Source organism: Misgurnus anguillicaudatus, chromosome 1, assembly GCF_027580225.2.
Source record: "Misgurnus anguillicaudatus chromosome 1, ASM2758022v2, whole genome shotgun sequence".
In the NCBI taxonomy this organism is placed as follows: Eukaryota; Metazoa; Chordata; class Actinopteri; order Cypriniformes; family Cobitidae; genus Misgurnus; species Misgurnus anguillicaudatus.
Window position 1 is genome coordinate 17,731,469 of NC_073337.2, and position 23,636 is coordinate 17,755,104.

The 23,636-nt window shown below is 38.2% G+C and overlaps 1 protein-coding gene across 5 annotated transcripts in view; it reads right to left on the minus strand.

Annotated features, from left to right (window-relative positions):
- Positions 1–23,636, minus strand: part of syt1a (synaptotagmin Ia) — a 246,624-nt gene that overhangs the window by 12,547 nt on the left and 210,441 nt on the right. For 4 of the 5 annotated variants that reach the window (XM_073867486.1, XM_073867482.1, XM_073867476.1 and 1 more), the window contains 5 exons: positions 16,263–16,435; positions 12,012–12,137; positions 4,384–4,551; positions 3,529–3,696; positions 825–942 (listed from right to left, as the gene is read on the minus strand). In XM_073867486.1, the coding sequence (XP_073723587.1) occupies positions 825–942; positions 3,529–3,696; positions 4,384–4,551; positions 12,012–12,137; positions 16,263–16,435 (753 nt within the window). The remainder of the gene's footprint in view (positions 1–824; positions 943–3,528; positions 3,697–4,383; positions 4,552–12,011; positions 12,138–16,262; positions 16,436–23,636) is intronic. The other variant, XM_073867489.1, reaches the window with a different exon arrangement.

Genomic DNA, 23,636 nt, shown 5'->3' on the forward strand with positions numbered 1-23,636 from the left:
AACAGTTTTAATGCAGTTTCAAAGGACTCTAAACAATCTAGCGAAACGTATAAAAACTAGCGCAAAAAATGCACTTTTAATTTACAACTTCTCGTCTTTCTCTGGCTGTGTGACGAGCCAGCGCGACCTCACGTTAGTGCATAATGACGTTGAAAGGTCACGTGTTACATATATGAAACGCACATTTGCAGACCATTTTAAACAATAAACTTACACAAAGACATTAATTAGTATCATTCCACATACAACAATGTCGGAACGGTCCTCTTTCTCCACACTTGTAAACACTGGGGGCTTAGTTTCGATACGTCATCCGTGACCTCTTTACGTGAAGACGTATTGCGTGGCACATCACAGGACCGGAGGAAGACGAGAAGTTATGGTTTGAAAGTGCATATTTTTAATTTTTCTGCCAAAAATTACAATTGTTTAGCTAGATAAGACCCTTATGCCTCGTTTGGGATCATTTAGAGTCCTTTGAAACTGCAATTTTAAACCGCAATAAAACTGTTAAGTGTTGGGTTCCATTAAAGCCCATTAAAATGAGAAAAATCCTGGAATGTTTTCCTCAAAAAGCATATCTTGTTCTCGACTGAACAAAGAAAGACATCAACATTTTGGATGACATGGTGGTGAGTAAATTATCAAGATTTTTTTAAGAAAATGGACTAATCCTTTAAGGAAGTAATAGGGGTGAATTTTAATGCAAGCTGTCTTTAGATATAATTAAATGAATACAAAAGAGATTGTGTGAACATAAAGACACAGTTCAACACATTTGTGTCAGACACCAGATGACAGTCTTACATAAAAACTGGACTCACCTGACAGGCCACCAACATCCATCTTCTTAAGGTTTTTGGCCTCCAGAACAACCACGGTCAGTTTGCCAGCGGTCGGCACGTACCGTAGAGAAAAACAGATGTCGCCTAGCTTCTCTTGCTGCGAGTAGAAAATGGTAAAGTTCAGTCAGGGATATCTTAGTAAACGCACTAAACCTAAAATCCTCTCTGAATTTAATTCACTGAATCAATTCTCTAACAAAAATCAATGGTCCTTAAGAAGAAAAGCCGAAAAAGAAATCGAATATAGCAGGCACAAAGATGACTGAAAGTATTCCTTCTTCCAAAAAGCATTTTTTGACATTTCGACAGGATAGATAAGCAGAACTAGGAACCGGAACCATAAATCTTTACGGCTCCCATTCGTATTGCTCATGAAAGCGTTAAGATTGACTGGCATCAAAACAAAAGTTTTATTTGTAACACACCAAAAATACATTTACTCATGACATGTAGAGTTTATATTTCATGAGCCGCTTTTATGAACACGTACAACATGAAGGGGGAAAGGTTACACTACTTTATATTCAAACGGCTTATGCATTTTTCTGCACAATCGATTTTCTGTTTATTAAAAGGTCATCCGCATACAAAATACCATTTCATAGCTTAATTAAATGAGTCTTACAAGGTAAATAAGTTCAACGGCAAGTCTAAAATTATAATACAGCATCATTCAATTATTCACACAGAATGATCTCTTATTTTCAAATAGGAAAGAATGAATTTCCTTTCCTTAGAAAAAAACTATAAAATTAAATTTCATTGAATCACGATTAGCTGCAATATTTTGTCGTAGTTTTTTTACAAGCACTTTAAGTGTCACCCTCAGGACGCCACTTTAGAGATCCTTTGGTAAAAGTCAATATTGCTCAAGCTTTCTCAAGCGTTACTTGAAGTGCTGCACTAGTTCACTGGACATGGAGTGTTACACCGGCGCAACCTTCAACGTATGCAGATATCCTTCAACTCCATGCTCTCAGCAGGCATCTGACAGCGTCATAATTAACCTTTACACCGAGGAACCGTGGCACAAAAACACGGTTTCCATAGAAACCACAGCTTAAATGCTATATTCCATGACATTTACCATGAAAATTGAATCTCCCCAACCAGTGCTTGGAAAGTCACACTTTTTTATTAAGAAAAACGTGGCATGGCCCGGCTGATTAACTGACATTTTCACTGAAGATGGATAACCCTCAAGTTTTTCACCTTTACAGTGCAATTTCCATCCCTCTCTTGCTAACGTATGTTTGTTCTCATTGTGAACAACTATATTGTAACCCTATGAAAAAAATTCAAAATTGTGAGAAACGGGGTACAAGTGACTGTTGACCGTGCAGAACCTTTAAGTAAATTAAAGAATGAAGGACTTCTCCACTTCTAGTGCTATTCTCATTTAGGAAGTCCGCTATCCAGTTCAATTTTGATTGTAATTCAATAGCAGTGGATTAGCTCAGGGGTTTTAAAACTGGAATCTGGGGGTCCTCCAAAAGGTTTTAAGGGGTCCCCAGAAAATTTCAGGGAAGAAAGACAAAGGAAATTTGTAAAAGTCTACCAAATGTATCACTGTTTCATTTCTACACTGTAAAAATCCTTCACTCTTAAAAATGCTAGGTTCTTTTGTATTTTTGTCTTGTTTTCAGTACAAATACCTAAAAAAATTTTGAATTAAGATGCATTTTAATGGCAAAAATTACATAGTTTTTAGACAAAAAACATAAAATTTAAGTGAAATTTGTGCCAATGGGGTTAAAAAATATATATTATTTTCTTATAAAAATATTTTTTTTCGTATCTTTTTTTCCTTAAACACTTAATTCAAGAAAAATCTTCTTACCCCTTTGGCAGATTTTTTTGCTTTTAAGCACAAATTCACTTAAAAAGGTTTTTTTTGTCTAAAACCAGACTTATTTTCTTAGGTGATTTCGCTCATCAAATAGTCCCTTGCTATTGAAAGTTACCAAGGGTACTTTTTTCACGCGCTGAGTAATATCATTGCGCCTACTGCAGCCATGTTACGGCAGCAATGTCCTTGATTATTACGCCATAATGAGAGTATAGTTCTTAGACATATCTGCCTAGAAAATCACAACTTTAAATTTTCCGTCGGTCTTATGATGTAACTACAGAAGAGTCGAGTTTTAAAAGGAAAAATATCTAAACTTTATTTTTTTGCGCGATGCTAATGGTCTAATCAGATTCAATGAATTATGCTAAGCTATGCTAAAAGTGATAACGCCAGACCCGGAGATCAGCTGAATGGATTCAAAAATGGTGAAAATCAAATGTTTAACTCTAGGGGAGCTGGAAAATGAGCGTATTTTAAAAAGTGGAGTGTCCCTTTAAGAATTTTTAGATATTTGTACTGAAAACAAAGACAAAAATACTAAGTAAGAAATTCTTTCTTTTTTTGCAGTGATCCCAGCATTGAGAAAATATTGATTGTTTCAACCCAACGCTGAAATATTTTAACCCAATTGATGGGTTATTATATATAATCCATGGCTGGGTAACAACAACCCAACATTGGGTAAATTTAAACCCATCTGTGTGTTCTGTCCAATATTTACCCAACGATGGGTTAAAAATAATTTTTTAAGTTTAATCCACTTGAATTTATAATTAATTTCAAATTTCTTAACTAGTGCTGCTATGGGTGAGGGGGTACAGTATCACATACCTCTTCTTTCTCAGCGCTTTGGAGGTCCCTCCATTCCTCAGTCACGTGACTGAAATCCACTTTATTCATGGTCACCTTCACGTCTCCAATAGCATCGTGTTTAGAGAAGCGATCGAAATCATATACTGTCATCACCAGAGTTTTTCCTCCCAGCTCAGTGTATGGAACCTGTAATATATTAACAATGAGGTGAATTAATTAAATGCACACCTACCGAGACAGGATGGGACTATAAAACTATATGTATTCAAAAGAAAGAGAGAGATAGAGAGGGAGAGATTTGATACTTGATTGCCTCCAATTGAGCTGTTTTTCAGACAAAACTCATTATCCCGAAGGACTTGTTCCAACATGGCGACAAACTGCTTGATTGGCCGGGAAAGAGATAAGACCCAAGGGTTGCTATTTTGTCCTTGACGCTATCACACACACCAGCTCTCCGGTCTCTTCATTTCAATAATGGAGGCAGTTGTGATTAGGTGTCAAAGACGTATCTATCTCACAAAGTCTCGAATCGTGTCTTGTTCTCAAGGTACAGTGTCATAGTCAAAACTGTGCTTAGCTTAACAACAAACAAACACATTCGCTACCCCCTTGGGTCTGCACAGTTAGGCATTCGCAACTGTTTGAAGAATTTGACACTTCACTTAGCAATTTAATAGAAATCTAGAGATCTGACTGGGGTAATTACAGACTAGAATCATTCTGGCAACATGACGTCTGATCAAAACAAATCTGAAAGCTCTAATGAACAATCAAAAAAGAAATTATGGCAGTTTCTGTATGACGGGCGCCTGCTGGAGTTCATCAGCGTGTTTGCATTTTAATACCTTGAATGCAATGTTTGCAACCTACCTTAAAGGTGAACTGCTCGTTGAAAACGGGGTTCAGTGTCTTCCGGTGGACCTTAGTCTCAAATTTCTTCTTCTTGTCTGGAAGAAGATAGACCTTTACGTATGGGTCAGACGTGCCACCCATATCCATGGCGGGCAGCTCTGCTGCTTGGATGATCCCCACTATAAGCTGTAGGTCAAAGTTCAAAGAACATCAGAAAGATAGAGAAATGGCAAATGGTGCTTATCTGAACCATCACACCACCACTATTCTACTAAAGCAAATCAGCCTTGATCTCCCTATAGATTATCTGCTTACTTATACGCAGAGCCACAAAGAGCCTCATGCAGTCTTGGACTAAACACTCCCAGCATTATAGAGGTGATGGGGTCAGGCCATGTCAAGCGTGGCGCCCCTGCTCCTATCTGCCATCAGCTCTGATAATTGATTGGCCGACTGACTGGGCTGAGGTCCTGATTGACCTGCCACTCACCACATCCCCTGCACAGCTTTTGGGGCCAAGAGTCAGTCAATCAAGCTTCCATCAGCCTCCCATAAACTGCCCTGTTTTCGTGTCTACGCCAGCACTGGCCATCTCTCTCCCTCATTTTACCTTCTCTCTCACCCTAACCAGCTGTCACACTCTGATTTTGTTGCCCTAGGACGGTCTGGAGAAAGCATTTGCCAGGGTCCTCGTTTAGACAGTGGGGTGTTAACCATGGTGGCCATCAGCAGTGTTGGTGTTCTAGCAAATGTAAAAGACTTTTATAATATCTTGTCAGGTGGTAGTAATGTTTGATTTTGATCAACAAATGGTGATGGGTTTTAGGTCTGGAGAGTTTTATTAGTTTTAGGATGAATAAAGGAAATGAGCCTCTATAAATAATACCCAACTCTGCCATGTACTGTACCTGTTTCTGTTAAAAAAAATGGTTAACATTAAATAAAATTCTCTATTATCTCTTTTAAAGTCCCTTTAAATTCAGATATTAAATGTGATCTGAGTTTGTCACACCACAGAAAAATGGGCAGCACTTTATTTTACAGTACGTGTACTTACCTTGTACATATATGGTAAATATGTTGTACTTACAGACAAATGTGTGGTAAGTAGTTCTAAGAGTTCCAAGAGTATCTATATGGTAACTAAATGGCATCATTACTGCACCCACCAGTGCCACATACTTGGTAATTATTATGTAATAAGTACTAGGTAATACCAGATACATACTTATAGTGTAGGTACTGTATACAGTTTCTAACAAGAAACACTACTGTACTTACAAATGAATGTACAATATAAGTTCTCTACAACAATGCATCCTATTTTATGAACTTAGTAGTTATTATAACTCACAGTGGCATATGTATACTATGCTATATCTAAGGTGGTAGGTCCTGTGCAATAATGCAACACTTTATTTTACACTCCTGTTTCCATGCAGTTATCACGTACCAATAAATGTATCCAGTAGTTAATGCGTACAGTATTCAATGCTTGGGTTTAAAGCAATAAATACAGGACAAAGATATTGAGTACAAAAATGGCACATCAGTCATTTTTTATTAGTGATCATATATGTGCACTATAAGTACCTGTTACTGACCTGTAAGTACAACACATATACAATGTATATAGAATTTGTAAGTACAGTAGTGTTTCTCATAAGTTCAGGATACATACACTATATTCATTAACTCATTACACTGGTCATTACCTTACACTGGCCTTAATGTACTAAACACTTACCATGTACATACAATTTCTACATGTACACATGGCTCCAGACTAACTTTTTTCACTAGGAGCACCGTGACCCCCAACTGAAAATTTTAGGGGCACAACCAGAAAATTTAGGTTTGGTTTATGCTAACCAAATATTCACATTTCTACTAATTTCCAATGTATTACTAATAAATACTTTGATGATAGATGCAGAAAGTACAATGTGCTGTTTCAAATTCAGTGTCACATCAAAAAAAAGAGGTCAAATTTACTGGTCACACATGTGCGACTGGATGTAAAATTCAGTAGCACACTCTCAAATTTTGGTGGCAAAATGCCACCATTTGGTGGCAGTCTGGAGCCCTGGTACAGTAGTGTTTGTTATTAGTTATCATATATGTACACTGTCATAAGTACCTGTCATTACTTATATTGTACATGCATTTGTAAGTACAGCAGTGTTTCTTGTTAATTACAGTATACCTACACTACAAGTATATATCTGGTGTTACCCAGCACCTATGTAGAGTTAGTAAGTATGTACCACTGGTAAGTACAGTAATGATGCCATTTAATTACCATGTAAATACTCAAAAGTAAGTACCATACATTTGTCTGTAAGTACAACGTATTTACCATATACGTATGGACAGGGTAAGTACACATACTGTAAAATAAAGTGCTACCGCAATAGGTGTTATTAACATTTGAATATTGAAAAAAGACCGGCAGGTAAATAAAATAAATTATCAAAATATTGAAAAAATAGGCTGCATTCTCTCCTCACATACTGTGGGGGTGTGTCCACTGTGTGCGCTGAAACCATGCCCACTCACGGGCAAAGTCTCTCTCAACTTTTAAATACTGCTTCAACCTGAATGGATGCTTGCGGTTGTTTTATGGGCGGGGCCATGCGCAGTGGCTCAAGTGTGTCATTGAGCCACTGTTTAAGCCCTGCCTTACATAAAATCCTAAACTCAGAAAAGGTGAAAAACTGTTAAACGATCTTACTCTGAAAGTTAGGACTACAGAGTCTTTGTGCCATGCTTCAGCAATACATTTCTAACATTTGTGATGTGATTAAAAATAATTTTCAAGATTGACTTTACAGAGACTTTAATAATTGGACACACCTCTCTCTTCAGTCACACTGAATTGGGACAATCTTAGATGACAGCACGTCTATGAGATTTCATCATTCATCATTTCATCATTGACATTGTGAGGACTAGACAATTAGATTTTGCTGCCATTCACATTTTACCAAGTGACAGGTGAATATTTTGTGGAAATCAGACACTTTTCTAGACTCTACAAGTTTGCAATCTCTACATCAAGATATAACTTAATAACTTTCCAATTATTTTAAATTAAATATTGATTGATACACATTAGAGGGAGAATGAAAAGAAGCTACTTGAAGGTTTAAATAAAGTTAACTGCAACTTATGTCTCTTTTGTAACATAACTTATTTATAAATGTAACTGGATATTTAACAAGAACATATTAGACAGATTTTATTTTATTTAGTGGGACATTAAGTCATGTGTGAACTACTGGCAAATCTTTGGAAAGGCTGTATTACCTACAACAGTATCTAAATCAGTGCCTACCCAGCAAGCAATAGCGTCATTTTACATTTCATCTTTGAATTTGGTAACATAGCCAAAATAACAAGATAAGCAAATATAAGAAGTTGACAGTGATTACAAGGTGTTTGGTTTCATTTATTTATTTTTTATTTTATTTATTTTGGGCCACGTTTAAATTTTCACTGACAGCCCAAATTTTGCCTTGTTTTAGCCAAGATGTCTGGGCTGTGTTTGGATGACTATTAGACATCTTTAAACTTGCTTGCTGGGTAATAAAAGTTACTGTATTTGGCTATTGTTTTACAAACTTGCTGATGGAAGAGGTGTTAGTAAGACCAGCAGGGGGTGCTCACCCTGTGGTCTGTGTGGGTCCTACACCCCAGTATGGTGATGGGGACACTATACTGTCAAAAAGCACCATCCTTCGGATGAGATGTTAAACCAAGGGCTGACTGTCTGTGGTTGTTAAAAATCCTAGCATTTCTTTCGATAAAGAGTGTGCCCGGCATCCTGGCCTAAGTTGCCCATTGGCCTACTAATGATGCACGATTACAAAGTCAGACAATTTTCCCACAAAACAAAGTGCAACGACAAATCGTGAACAATGCGATAAAGGAAGTAAACTAAGTCCATTTTGATTTCATGGTGTTTTAAATGTGCTCTGAATTACACACAATATCTCTGATACAAGACTGGACACGGCTCTCCCGGACAGCAGACGACCCAAGAACGGATCCGCGTCAAAGTCAGCAGCTCTGGTGCAGGTCCCAGGACAGATCCGGCCTGGAGTCATCTACTGTCTGGGTTAAATCTAAATGAATTGTGCTATAAAGTGCAGAAGTCTAGCTGTGAGTTAGATGAAATAGTTGTGGACAACTGTAGTAGTATGACTCAGGGTGGATTTGTCTCTAGGAGTTTTAGTACATAGACGGAGAGGGGGTGAAGGGCTATTTGTTTTTGATGAGACTTAATAACCTTGTCTTGCTCTGCAGGCTATGAAAACCTCACAGAGCTTAAAAAGCCTGTAGGCTGATGAGGGACATGTTGGAGGAGATTCTGCATTATGACTTAACCCCGGTGGGTGAAGTACACACAATCTCACGATCTAAGGGCAGGGAGCCATCATCTTAAATGACTGTATCCACAGTTTACTTTTGGCTTGTTATTTGGCAAAACGAAAGGGTTTTGTCCTTAAAAAACCTGGAATGCTTGATGCATTAAAAAACACTGTTCAATCGACACCCTTGTCTACATTCATTAATAACATTCACCTTATCTGCACCTTGTCTCCCAGAGGGGTCGCCCTGAATTCTGAGATTCTTGTGTTGTGTGGCTTTCTTCGTGTTTTGTACTTTTTCTATTTTTACCCTCTGGCTTACTCAGTGGGGTTGAAAAGGTCCAGGCTGCCTTTAAACAAACCCAAAGTCAAGTTGAGCCCCCTGGAACCTTTAGCCTTTTGAAAGGGCAAGAATTGCAGAAGAATGTACCAGACCTCTCTGAGGCGATGCTATATTTTATTTAAACCTATCAGAAGCACACAGGTTTCTTGCTGGCATGGGAGTGTGTGGGTAAATGTGTGTGCATGTACTGTAGGAGTGTGTGTCTCTGGACTGTATCTGGGTCAGGATAATGTGCCGTGCATGTTTTTATACTGTATCTTTGCTTTTGTGCAGTGCTTCAAATGTAAAGATTAATGAAAAACACTGTGCTGATGTTGTTTATTTGCACAGGTTGTCTGTTGTTTAAAACATGCATATTCCAGAATTATTCCGCTTCTATAAAAAATTAGCTCACTGCCATATCATCCAAGATGCCCGTCCCTCCTTGTTCAGTCAAAAAAAAATTACGTTTTTTTGAGGAAAACACTCCAGGACCCCTCTCCATATAGTGGACCTTAAAAGTTTACAGTTTTAATGCAGTTTAACCCTGTTAACTGGCACTTTCCGTGAGCTGGACACCCGAGTTTACTTTAATATTTTTTATGTAAATGTTAATCTATCACAAAAAAACTATGTATTGTTGGAAAGTTCTAAGAATGTAGTTTTCATATTTCAAAACCTTTTAATAATGCAGTGACAGTAATTTATTAATTTGTGACAAGAGTAGGGGAGAACCGGGGCAAAAGTAACGCGGGACGAACGTAACAACGTGATTTTCTCTGACCCCTGATAAAATTTGCATCCCAAACTATGACAGCATCTTTAGCACACAAACACATGACAGACCTGATAAATATTGCGTTATTTACTCACCGTTTTCCTCGTGTAGATCCAGAAAGGTGTTTTCAACCATGATAAGTAAATTCCTAAAGCGGTCATTTTTTTTCTTATAACGTGTTGTGTTTTTTGTTTCATGTGTTAAAGTACTGATCAATCTAGGTTATTTAGTGCTCTAACACATCCTGAAGTTAGACTTCTCAGAGTTTTTCAGAATAAAAGTAAATCGGGTTAAATGTGAGTGCAATTATGTATACTGTATTTTACTATATGGAATTATTTTTATTTATTAAAATAAATTTAAACTGCTATAACGTTTTTATCTTTTTTAATATTTTCACCTCCAGACACATCTCTGAAAAAACTTTCAAGTGTCTTCTTTATAACAAGACCAAAATTAGGCTTCTAGACCAAAAAATGAAGTTATGTTTATTCAAAGGAGTACATCACCCTTTCACCCCCACTTAAAAATGGCTGTGAAGGTAAAGGGTTAAAATTGCAGTTTCGATGCAGCTTCAAAGGGCTCTAAATTATCCCAACTGAGGCATAAGTGTCTTATCTAGCAAAACGATTGTCATTTTCACAAAAAAACAATGTTTAACAACTTTTGCACTAGCCTTGTGATGTGCCAGCGTGACCTTACATATTACGTAATCATGTTGAAAGGTCACGCATGACGGTGGAGAAAAGGACCGTTCCAACATTGTTGTATGAGTAAATGATACTAATTCATGTCTTTGTGTCAGTTTATTGTTTAAAATAGTCCACAAGTGTTTCACTTATGTTAACGTGTGACCCTTCGACATGATTACTTAATATGTGGGGTCGCGCTGGGACATTTTTGGCAAAAATGACAATTGTTTAGCTAGACAAGACCCTGTTTGGGATCGTTTAGAGTCATTTGAAGCTGCATTGAAACTGCAATTTTAGACTGCATTGAAACTGTTGAGGTACACTAATGTCCACTATATGGAGAAAAATCCTGGAATGTTTTCATTAAAAAACTTTATTTTCAACTAAAAAAAAAAAGACATAAACATCTTGGATGACATGGGGGTGAGTAAATTATCAGTTTTTTTATGACAGTGGAATAATCCTTTAAGGAATGACACAAATGGAGTGGAATTTCCAATTTTCTAGCCCAGTAATACGAATTTAGTAGTGAAGGATGAGGCAGAAAAAGACAATATGGCATACTTTACTAAGACACCATCACCCACTATTGCTTACAACACAACACTGACTTTGCAGCGGTTCATAGGAAACTTCTGCTTTCTGACAAGAGTTTACTGGTAATTTGGTACTGGTGTGTGAATGATATCTTACTTTTAAAAAAGTAACATTGTTGCGTGTGTGAACAGCACATTTTTGTATTACTGGTCAATACATTCTGTCATTTCAAAAGCAATTTGTCATTTTAGAGCTACAATACATTGAAGACATACAATAAACACCCTCTGTGAAAAAATGTTATTTGTGCTTGATTGTAGATAATCTGTGTCTTTCGGGTTTATTGCCTTTTTCGACATAATGCCAGTGTGGAACTATGCACATCTTAAAATATCTGTCACCCAGGATCTGTCGAAAGGAAAGTACTATACAGTCTTTCAAGCTCACATGATTGTAAGAGGCAGCCTTTGAATTTCAGCTAAGCCTCCCAGTTGAAGACAAGAGAGCACCTTCAGTCAGTCACGAAAGAATGCCGTCTCGAACTAAAACCTAACTTAAGTAGTGTGCCCTTGACATTCACGGCATCTGGTGAGCATACAGGATGATGGGCATTACTTCTTAAGTGCTAAGTCTGAATACTTCTGCCTTCCAGAGATAGCACTTAATAATGGAGTATGGCAATAAAACTGGCAGGGTGAAAGCGAGTCATTGTGGTTCTTTCTATCTTCACAGTTTCAGACAGTATGTATTTTTAAGCATACGGTGCTTTTAGTAAGCATTCAATTATAGCAGAGTGACATTGCTAGAATAGCCTTACACGATTGCGCTTTATCTGAGTGGCGGTAGTTTCAATTTGACGGACAAACACACTGTACAATCACTATACTTAAGAAGAAGATCTCACTAAACACCACACACAGTGACAGTGAGATCAGGCTCCTTACCGTATTCTCTGTGAAATTGTAATCCAGGGAGTACTGTAATTTGCCAAGTTTCTCGTCCTCCTTTGGCTCCACCTCTTTTTCTGTGTCTGTCAGCCCTGTTTCCGCATCATCCTCATCCTTAAAGGCCTGAAGGAAACACCCACGAACAGTCAGTCCCGTTGGCCCAACGCTGGCGTCGCCCGAATGCCCTCGCCAGAGCGCCGGGCCCGCCCTGGACCAGCCTGCTCTTCAACCGCACCTCTACTGGGGAGGGGGGCAAGCACTAAAACACCACAGCGATTAAAAACATGACATGCTCGGTGATGCACTAGACTTGGGCAATGAACCCCCCCATTCTGCCCTGTGATTTGCTATCTTGGAAAGAATAGATGAACTGAATGACTGCAAGCATTACAGGTTGGTGGGAGGAGCTAGATGAGATGTTCTTGAGAAATACATCGTACGATTCTTTTCATGTTATTTCAGGCAGAACAGTCAAATCAGTGGGGAAATGCTGTGGATGGTGTGCCCTAGATAGCCTAAGATTCAGTGGCGATTGTGCGTAAATGTTGAGGGAGGATTTTCATTGCTTGGAAAGCATGCGATTGTCGAGGCAAACTCAGTTCTCAGTTCATTCACTATGCAAAAAGTCGCCTTTCGAAAGGGCAGTCTCGCTCATTGTTAAAACATGCAGGGCATTCACGTTCTCAAGAAGAGTGCTTGCGTAAAGACCCTCATTCTCTGTGACGTGATCTTCCACAGTGTCATGACTCTTAGTTATTGGTGATAACCACCACGCTCATGGAAGCTGTAAGCATCATGCCAGCTGAAGGTGTCGGTGGAAGGGGTTGTAATGTGCTGGGGGCCTGTCTTTTTAGTTGTCGGGTTGCTAGTGTGAAAGCAAAAGGCTGAACAAAATTGATTTCTCTTTTGAGGATCAGACTGCACTAGCAAGTGCATTTAGTAAACAGTCACTACTACAACTCAATACGCTGCTTGCTTACTCTTCCCTGCTGAAAAACGAAATGGACCAGCATTCATTTTTTTTGGATAGTTATGTTTTGGTGATTGCTCCACTGGTAACCAGCTGGCTGTCAATTTAGGTCCTTGTGATTAAGCTACATACAAACCAACATACCAGGTTTGGCGACCAAGATCTGAAATCAACACATGCTGGTCTTTTCAGCAGGGCTGTAATCAATTTAAGAAGGTCATTGAGTTCCTTAAGAAGTGTAATGATGAACAATAGTGTTTTATTCTGATTCAGTTTCTTCAGTATCAAGTGTCCTTTATTGATGCCCTTTCTGTCTGATGTTTCATAAACATGTCTGCCAATTCAAGATCAGTCTGGTCATTGCGTCTGAAAATTGGTCCTTGAACAAATTTGTTCTACTAATGAGCTGGGTGCTTTTCTTCTTTAGGACGTTTTTCAAAGTTCAACCAAAGCACCGATAATTTGTTGGCCAAGGGCAGTCAAAAAAAAGTATGACCAGTAGCTACGGTCAATCAACATCTTTGAACTGGGAATTTTCCCTCAATTTTAGAACTCAAGTGAGAAGTATGCATACAAAGAGAAATCAATGTGGTTCAACCTTGCTGAAGCGTACCCAAGTGCATTTTCTTTTTTCATATATATGTGTATACGTACAGTTACACACATATATATTGCAGAAACATGTACTTTATGCATAGTAACATATATTTTACTCTACTAGAGTAAACCTGTTTTCAAGAGGCTATTAAAAGTCATTGCAGCAGGCTATACAAGATCCAACAGCAATTGGGAACCTACCGCCAGTGGCAATCCCGAAAAGTCATCAGACAAAACATAGATAAGGAGGACATGGAAGGAAGAGACACAAATTAAAACAACCACACACAGGCGACCACATGAGTCTGGGCACACCAGGAGAAATGACTACTGAGAAGCTCAAAGCTCCTTCTGTTGACACTAAGACAACGTTGACGTGTAGTGCGCAGGTATGTACTTCTTAATTGTTGTGTGTCGATATAATTGGCTAAAAGTCAACAATGAATTTGACCTTAGCTAGTCAAGCAAATATGTGGATAAAAAAAACATCTAACACCAGCTTAAGGTGGTTTGCTGGTCTTAGCTGGTCATAGCTTGATACAATTTAGCTGGTTTCCCAATTTCTGATCAGCTTTTTGTCTGGGAGATCAGCTGGCAAGTGAAGTATTTTTACTAAAGTACATTTTAAGTATCTGAGTGCTTTTTTTAAAAAAAACTTAAAGGTATAACAGAAGATTTTCCCAAATTTAAGAAAAAAAAAACGCCCTCTCCACTTAAAAAAAAAAATGCAATTGCGCAACACTCTACCTGCTCCCGAGAGGAAATGCCTATTAAACGTTCTTCTTTTCGCTCTGTTTACAAGTTGCTGTCGGCATGGCTCATACATTGAGATGCGTGACTTGTGCCAGGGCTAGCATCGCTAATCATAGCTTACATCAACTTTTACTAGCAGTGATTTTAAATGGATTTCTCCCAATTGCATGACAAACTTTACCTGTCGAGTAGAAACTTCGCGACTGAGGCATCAGTGGGAAGCCCAACCTGTGCTTTTAGCGCACGCCAGCGTGTGAAATATTCATAGACACTTTTTGTCTTGCGACCCTCAAACATAAAAAAAACACGGTGAGAACGCTAGCTTCAATGAATGGCTGAAACCGTAGCTCACCACACATATACACTTGAAAGTGCCCATGTGCAGAAAGCGAACCTAGGGACGAGCACGTACGACGGCCTTACGTAAACATATCACCAGAATGATTGACAACTGGGATGACCAATAGTTGATCCACCCGGAAAAAGAAAATCTTCCACTATACCTTTAATACTTAAACTTAATACCTAATTACATTAAGAAGTACTTTCTTACATTTATTGAAGTACAAGTTTTACTTGAATAAAGGTGAGAAAATACATTACTTGTTTTTTTATTTACTTGAGTATTAAATGTAAAAAATTACTTGTATTTATGAAACATAGTGTAGTAAAAATATGATATTAAGCTTTGAAATGTAGTCAAGGAAAGTTTTCCAAGGAAAAACACTGATAAAGTTCAGATACTTGAATGCACTTGAGTAGATTAAAAATTCTTAACTTCTGTCCATCTCTGTCTAAAACCCCTCAAAATAGACTAGCTAGCTTGACAAGGTTAACAGACCAGCTAACCACCATAAGCATGTTTTTTCAGCATGGTAAACTACTGATTTTATAGATTTTACTGCAAGTAGCTTTAGGCTTTTACTGGTTGCCATGATGAACTGACTGAAATTTTGCTGTGGAGTAGAAAGCAACATAATGGGGCGGTTTCCCGGACAGGGTTTAGATTAATTCAGGACCGGTTTTAGTTATATTAGTAGTAGTTTTTACAAAAACAATACTGGTGTGCATCTTAAGATAAAAAAATGGCAGGGATATATGTAAAGATATGTCAGTACAATGTATTTTAAATTAAGGCAGCCTCAACATGCATTTTAGTCTGGAACTAGAATAAGCCTTGTCCGGGAAACCGCCCCAATACAGCCGCTTCAGTATTTTTATTTTCGCCAACAGCTGGTAAGCTTGTGATTTTCGCACAGAATACAAGATGACGCTGATAAACTGTGACAGTCTGCAGTGGCGTGTTACGTTTTAAAGAGAGTTGTTAATTTTCTGCGTCAGCTCTGCTTCACTTTGCTTTGTGCTCGAAAATCAATGTCTCTAATTTAGGGATCTGAGTGGTCTTGGCATGAACTCAAAGCTTGCGTCCTTACACTGCGAATGAAGTTGACTTTGTCAATTATTCCGTTAGAAGCGCACTATTGCGAGCTTGTTAATACAATTAGCATGCTAACTAGGGTTAAAGTGCCAGTGTTCCATATAATTTGTGTGGGGTGTGTGGGGAAAAGTGAGCTGCATTAATGTTCCTTCTCCCATTGTTATAATTAGCTACTGTCATTTCTCTGGGTTGATACCACATCATAGCACAATAAATCATATGCAGCGCTACAAAGACTGTAAATTAAGCTAAATGCAAGAAAAACAGAAAAACTCAATACTTTAATGAACCGTTAACAAGCCCAGGTTTTCAGTCCTGCAATTAAAGTCAGCTGTGAAACAACATGATCAACAGATGACTCAATCTAGATTAAGTTTCTTTATAAATACTCTACTTGGCAACGTACTATATTATAATAATACTCGAGACAATGATTATTACATGCAACTGCAGTTGAACAAGAACAAGGCTCATCCAAAAGTGTTTTTACCTCGGTTTTGATACCGTCTTTGACGTCTTTCATGTTGATGGCGTTCTTGCCTTTGTCTTTTCCCTTTTTCTTGTTCTTCTTCTTGAAGATCCACTTTTTGCAGACGCAGAAACAGCAGGAAACAACTAGTACAACAGCGACGAAAGCAATGGCGACGATGGCCCATGATGGCACTGTGTAGAAGAAAAAACACAGACAACCTTATGTCAAAGTGTGACAAACTTATGTCAAAAATGCTCATGCATCTAGCCAAAGGTAATAAAACATATGTTATAAACATCAACTTAATCAAGCAATTTCAACTTGTTTTTATAACATACACTCACCTAAAGGATTATTAGGAACACCATACTAATACTGTGTTTGACCCCCTTTCAGCCTTAATTCTAATTGGCATTGATTCAACAAGGTGCTGAAAGCATTCTTTAGAAATGTTGGCCCATATTGATAGGATAGCATTTTGCAGTTGATGGAGATTTGTGGGATGCACATCCAGGGCACGAAGCTCCCGTTCCACCACATCCCAAAGATGCTCTATTGGGTTAATATCTGGTGACTGTAGGGGCCATTTTAGTACAGTGAACTTATTGTCATGTTCAAGAAAGTAATTTGAAATGATTCGAGCTTTGTGACATGGTGCATTATCCTGCTGGAAGTAGCCATCAGAGGATGGGTGCATGGTGGTCATAAAGGGATGGACATGGTCAGAAACAATGCTCATGTAGGCCGTGGCATTTAAACGATGCCCAATTGGCACAAAGGGGCCTAAAGTGTGCCAAAAAAACACCCCCCACACCATTACACAACCACCGCCAGCCTGCACAGTGGTAACTAGGCATGGTGGATCCATGTTCTCATTCTGTTTACGCCAAATTTTGACTCTACCATCTGAATGTATCAACAGAAATCGAGACTAGGCAACATTCCAGTCTTCAACTGTCTAATTTTGGTGAGCTTGTGCAAATTGTAGCCTTTTTATCCTATTTGTAGTGGAGATGAGTGGTACCAGGTGGGGTCTTCTGCTGTTTTAGCCCATCCGCCTTAAGGTTGTGCATGTTGTGGCTTCACAAATGCTTTGCTGCATACCTTGGTTGTAACAAGTGGTTATTTCAATCAAAGTTGCTCTTCTATCAGCTTGAATCAGTCGGCTCTGACCTCTAGCATCAACAAGGCATTTTCGCCCACAGGACTGCCGCATACTGGATGTTTTTCCCTTTTCACACCATTCTTTGTAAACCCTAGAAATGGTTGTGCGTGAAAATCCCAGTAACTGAGCAGATTGTGAAATACTCAGACCGGCCCGTCTGGCACCAACAACTATGCCACGCTCAAAATTGCTCAAATCAACTTTCTTTCCCATTCTGACATTCAGTTTGGAGTTCAGGAGATTGTCTTAAACAGGACCACACCCCTAAATGCATTGAAGCAACTGCCATGCAATTGGTTGATTAGATAATTGCATTAATGAGAAATTTAACAAGTGTTCCTAATAATCCTTTAGATGATTGTTGATTTGAGATCATTTTTTACAGTGTGAATATAGTTACGTGGAAAGGTTACTAAGATGAGCACCGAATTATATATCTCAGATGTATTTCCAACTATTTATCAGATTGCTTGAGCTGTATCTCAAAGAACATAGAAACTGGACAACAAGAAGTTAAAACGACAGCAAGATTCAGTCTGTTGGTTGTTATTTGATCAGTCGCTGTAGTAGACTTTCATTTTTGCAGCCCAGTCGCTCAGGATTAAGAATCCTCTGTCAGAAAGAGATGCTCAAACGCTCTAGTAAGCGTAATCGACCAATTTAGTTTCAGAGACAGAAAGACATTCAACACATACTACAGTATTTGATCAAAGAAGATTTGATGTTTTGAGTTTGGGATTGTTAAAGCAACCTTGCTCACTTTATGAAGTACTGTGACTTTACACATTTCATTGAATTGTAAGAGTATAGTCTGTGCTATACACCAACCATGCAGCTTGTGTTTTCTAACAAATTTGATCTCTTTTGTACTTCAGAAGCAGGAATAAAAGAAGCTTATTTTTAAATTCAGAACTCAAGACTCTGATGATATATCTAGTTCTCATATTAGCAAATAAATCAAAAACATATGTAAACAAAATGTTGCTAGTTACAGATGCCGTTTTAAAAAGTGACTTGATTATCTTTGTTTTTTAAGTTATATCTTTTATGCCCTTATTTGTTAGTTGACAGGAATGTGTTGGGTGCAAAGGACCTTCGAATGGAAATCAAATTTGGGTCACCATAAGCGCACTGACACACTGGCACTATACGTTGGCACACTAACCACAGGGCTATTGGCACAGACGTGACTGCATTATTTATATGATGTGTGTAATGAACATTGTTTTTTCTTACAAAACCTTCACACCATTCTAGATACAGAAATACATTTAAAATACAATAACACACAGTTTAAGGCAAGACAGAACTGTGTAAATTCATAATTTTTCCACTTCAGTCACCATTATTAGCCATGTAACAAAAGCAACATTCTGAACTCTTAAAAGAGAAAAACACAATTTCTCCTCTGTTCATGGTTTTATAAATATAGCTGAAGACTCGAGCGAGTGTTGTCAAGGGAGAACAATGGAGGTTCTGCACTCCTCAGCTATTCGACAAGATTAACAGCCTCCTGCCAAGAGAACGAGTGACGCCTCTAAACAGCAGAACTAAAACTGCACGAGTCTACAGAGCGCGAGCACAGAGCTGAACCTCAGCTTCCTCCTCTTCCCTAAATCAACATTTGCTGGAAATAATTGGTAGACATGGCACAAGAATCCCCCATTCAGAGACTCGTGTGCAGCAATTATTGCTTTGCACAAAGCGCAACAAATACCTGTGCCAACTTCCGGGAAAGTGCACAAGCTGAGTTTCTCCAAAAAGAAGCCAATTTTCCCTCTTGATTTGAATGTGTTTTCTAGCATTTTGGGTAAAAATCGACTTTTTTACGACAATAGTCTGTTACATTTTTCAAAAGACACAGCAGTTGGCATTTAGAAAACATCCAATATCCTGACAGGTTTCATTTCCAAACATCCTCATTTTAAAAAATCTTTTGTTTCTATTGTCATGCTGTGAAGACTTTAAATTTGATTTGGCAGGAGAGAAACATTACAAGTCCATGTTAGCATCTCTCTCCTCCCAGGAGGGTTAGACCTGCTAAAGCAGGACACGTTTTTCACAGCAATGTCCAAAGAGAGAGGAAAGAAAAATAGCGAACGAGAGAGAGAAATCAATGGGCTGTTGACAAAATCGATAAGTACTTTCCCTTGAGGAAAAACAGTGAGTGATAGTCTAAAGTAAGTTTAGGATCAGCAGCCCACGGCCTTGACTTGGCTGGGGAGGGGGTAATAGAGGTGACAATCTATAAACCTATTTTGTCTTTGGGGTTTTTTCAGCTTAATGCTCTTTACCAAACTGCTTCATCACATCCATTTCTTAAAAATGCTTACTTATGAGCTAACTGGTCAAACCGCATTTGTACATTTTACAGGTGGGGTTTCATAGGTAAGGTCACATTTGGTGCTTTCCCAATTAAGATCTTCAAAAGTATCACACTCTTTGAATTACTTGTGCCACAGGGTTCCCACACCTTAGTCAAATTCAAGGACCTTTTAAGGACTTTCCAAGTTCAATACCCTCAAATTCAAGGACTAAATGTGGGGACACATTACAAGTGAGAGCAAGGTTACATTGTGTTTCTTTTTAAGATACATTGTTACAGTTCCCTTTCGAGGGAACTCGCGCTGTGTCACTGCGGTGACACTTTGGGGACAACTCCAAGGGTAAGTGCGTCTAAATGTGTATATTAAATTCAAGCAATAGTGAGGCTTAATGACAAAGACAGTGTGACACGGTAGGCAGGAAGTATATCTGGAATATTGTCAAAGACGGCGTTACAGGGACGTTGAAAGTATGGCAAGAGAGACACAGCGTCTTGTTCCCTTCTCAGGGAACAACAGTTACATACGTAACCCGAAATATTTTCATTTGTCAAATACAACTATGCAAAAAAGCATTCTGGTATAAATCAACATTCGCATACAGAAGATATAAGCATTTAAAGCGAACAGTTTAGCACGTGTGCTTAAAAAGTCTAGAATTTTTATATTATTCTACACTACACAGGCAATAATATGGATTTTTTTTCCAGAAAACTTCTTGAAAATAGATTCAAGCGCATCCAATGACCTGTATCTACGTATGTATATTTTCAAGAGCTTCCCAGGGCCTTGAATTTTTTCCACAAGATTCACAAACTTTCAAGGATTTCAAGGACCCGTGGGAACACTACTTAAGCTAAAGTAACATGAGTTAAAGTCAACATAAAATCAACCCTTTACTATACTAAGTCCTGTTATTATTGTTCATGATTTCCAGGAGAACATTATTCTAAATAAATAAATAAATACATAAAACGCACGCTCACCAGTCCCTCACTGAGCTTTCAAAAAGCTTTTTCCAAAGCCCAGGCATTTCACCATTTTCAAAAAGAGGCGAATCTGTCAGCTATCTTAAAGGCCACTCTTGTTGGTCAGATGCCCCATCTTCTCTAAAAGCTTGCGGCTTAGACCATAATTGCTCCTGAAGCTTGCCTAGCATCAGACCTCTGACTCACGCCTGTTAAAACCATCTCTCCATCCTACACGCTCTTTTTCTCCAACACTGACCTGCGTATCAGCACGCTGGGGGAATAAAGGGCTCTTTTCATCTCTGTGGCTCTACCGAGGCAAACTCAGTCACGCGGGACTCAAACCGCACAAAGCATTGAGCCGTCCTCTGCTCTCACCTGTCAGAGCTTCATCAGTATGCTTGGAGGACTATCATTTAATAGATGTGTCTCAATGACAGCAAGCTTATATTTAAAGGGCACATATTATGCAAAATCCACTTTTACAAGGTGTTTGGACATAAATGTGTGTTGGCAGTTGGCACACTACAATGAAAAAAATCCACCCTCTACTTCTTTATTTAATCCCAGATTAAACCAAAGCAGTCTCATTAGACATGCTGTTTTGATTCTGTTGTTAATGTGACATCACAAAAACAAAACCCCATCTACGGCCACTGACTGACTGGTTAATTTGAACCAAAAAGCTTTTCTAAATGTGTTTGTTAGCACATTGTACCGCTAATGCGGCTAAAGGTAATATTGTCTGAGACTGTATTCACAGGAATCAGATCTGTTTTTAACTAAAAGGTTAACTTTATGAAGATCTTTTTTCAAGATTTTACCCATTTTGGAGCTCGACAGGCCCTGATCACCATTCACTTTCATTGCACCGAAGAGTGTAGCATTAACTCTTGAATACTCTTTAAAATTTTGCTTGTGTTCCATGTAAGAAAATAATGTCTTAATGGTCTGGTACAACACATAGGTTGGTAAATAATAAAGCAATAAGCCCCAAGAAGCAGTGGGTTACCAGTGCATTTTATAACAGCTAAGGGGCGTTGTTAAAGGATAATTCCGGTATTTAACACTTTGAGTCTCATTTGTGGTTTGTTTTGGATGAACTACAGTGATGGACACAGAAATTTTGACAATGGGTCGTGTCTTGAGTTTTTGACTCGTTTAGAAGCGTCTCTTGACTGCTTCAGAATGGAAGTCAATGACCATGCACAAACATGTCATTAAAACAACACTTAACGTTCATTTTCAAAACTGTGCTACTCACCGAGTGGTTCGTGGTGTTTGTTGATGATTAAAAACAAGTTGTGTAGCGAAATACAGTTTCTGTCGTGTTTTATTTGGCATTTTGTAAAATTCCATTGACTTCCCTTGGAAGACTCATTGCTCGCTGATATATCACTCCGCCGCCGGGAAACAGAAAAGGGTCTGTTTACTTTCAGAAGAAATTTTTCCCATATTTGTAGGGCTGATTTTCAGTTTTGAGATTCGAATATATATATATATATATATATATATATATATATATATATATATATATATATATATATATATATATATATATATATATATATAAATATTTTACAGCGTTAATGCAGAGCTTTTGCCAAGCAGGAAGTGCGCTTCACGCTCCCGCTCTATAGCTGGCGCAGAGAGACCAACATCCATAGCCAACAGCAGTAGTGGAAGAGATCACCTCAAACGGAAAGCACGCTTCCTGCTTTGGCATTCACGCTAATAGTGTTGTAAATAACGTTCAGTTTCTTGCAAAAACTGATTGATTTGCTTCACAAGACGTCAATATGTCACACGGAGTTATGGGGGATTACTGTTGTATTGGATATATATGCTTTAGCTCTTAAAGTGTGCGGCTCTGTTGACGGAGCACTGGGGTTTCTGCAAAATATCTTCTTTATTGTTTTGCTGATGAAAAAACATATTGGATGGTGTAAGTGTTTTAAATAAACTTGATTTTGAAAGTATGCTACCGTTTTATTACAGTTTGTTGGACTACGTTCATTCATGCTTCAGACTCAAATATAGAGCGGAAATATATACGCGGTTGTGAGGTATCTGAAAAAATAGTTCCACTATAGCAAATAACACGGATTGAAATCATACATTGCGCCAATATATTTGTTTTTAATCATCAACGAACACCACGAACCACTCGGTGAGTAGTACAGTTTTGAAAATGAACGTTAAGTGTTGTTTTAATGACATGTTTGTGCATGGCCATTGACTTCCATTTTGAAGCAGTCAAGAGACGCTTCTAAATGAGTCGAAAAGTCAAGACACGACCCATTGTCAAAATTTCTGTGTCCATCACTGTAGTTCATCCAAAACAAACCAGAAATGAGACTCAAAGTGTTAAATACCGGAATTATCCTTTAAACTGTTATAACAATGTTATAAAGTGCACTGTAACACCACTGCTTTGTGGGGCTTATTGCTTTTATAAAACGGTTATGTCAAATGCATACTGTAGCAGGATTTCATAAAATAAAACACACCAAATGAGTTGTAATTATATTAGTACACATATTACTCTTCCGCCAAACAAAGTAGTTCCCCAGAATCAAGTGTGTCTGCAACAGAGCGCAGTTCCCAAGCAACACAGACGCAGCAAAGACACAATGAAAATATGATAAAAGACTGTGTTGTTTATTTTCATAACATTTCAACATTCATCTAATTTATACATTAACATTTATATCATGCAACTGTTGAAGTATGGATCAAATATGCTTGGAAGCATGCTTAAATTTCCCCGTCAGCGTTTTAAAAAAAAGTTGCCATCCAGTTTTAGTTTAAGGCCTTCCAGAAAAATTTTCTTCTTTAAATAAACAAAACTGATCAAAACAAACACAGTGTTTTTAGTGTTGAGTGAATGCGTCAGTGTTTAAGTTGGATATAGTGGATGATAGTGGAAATATGG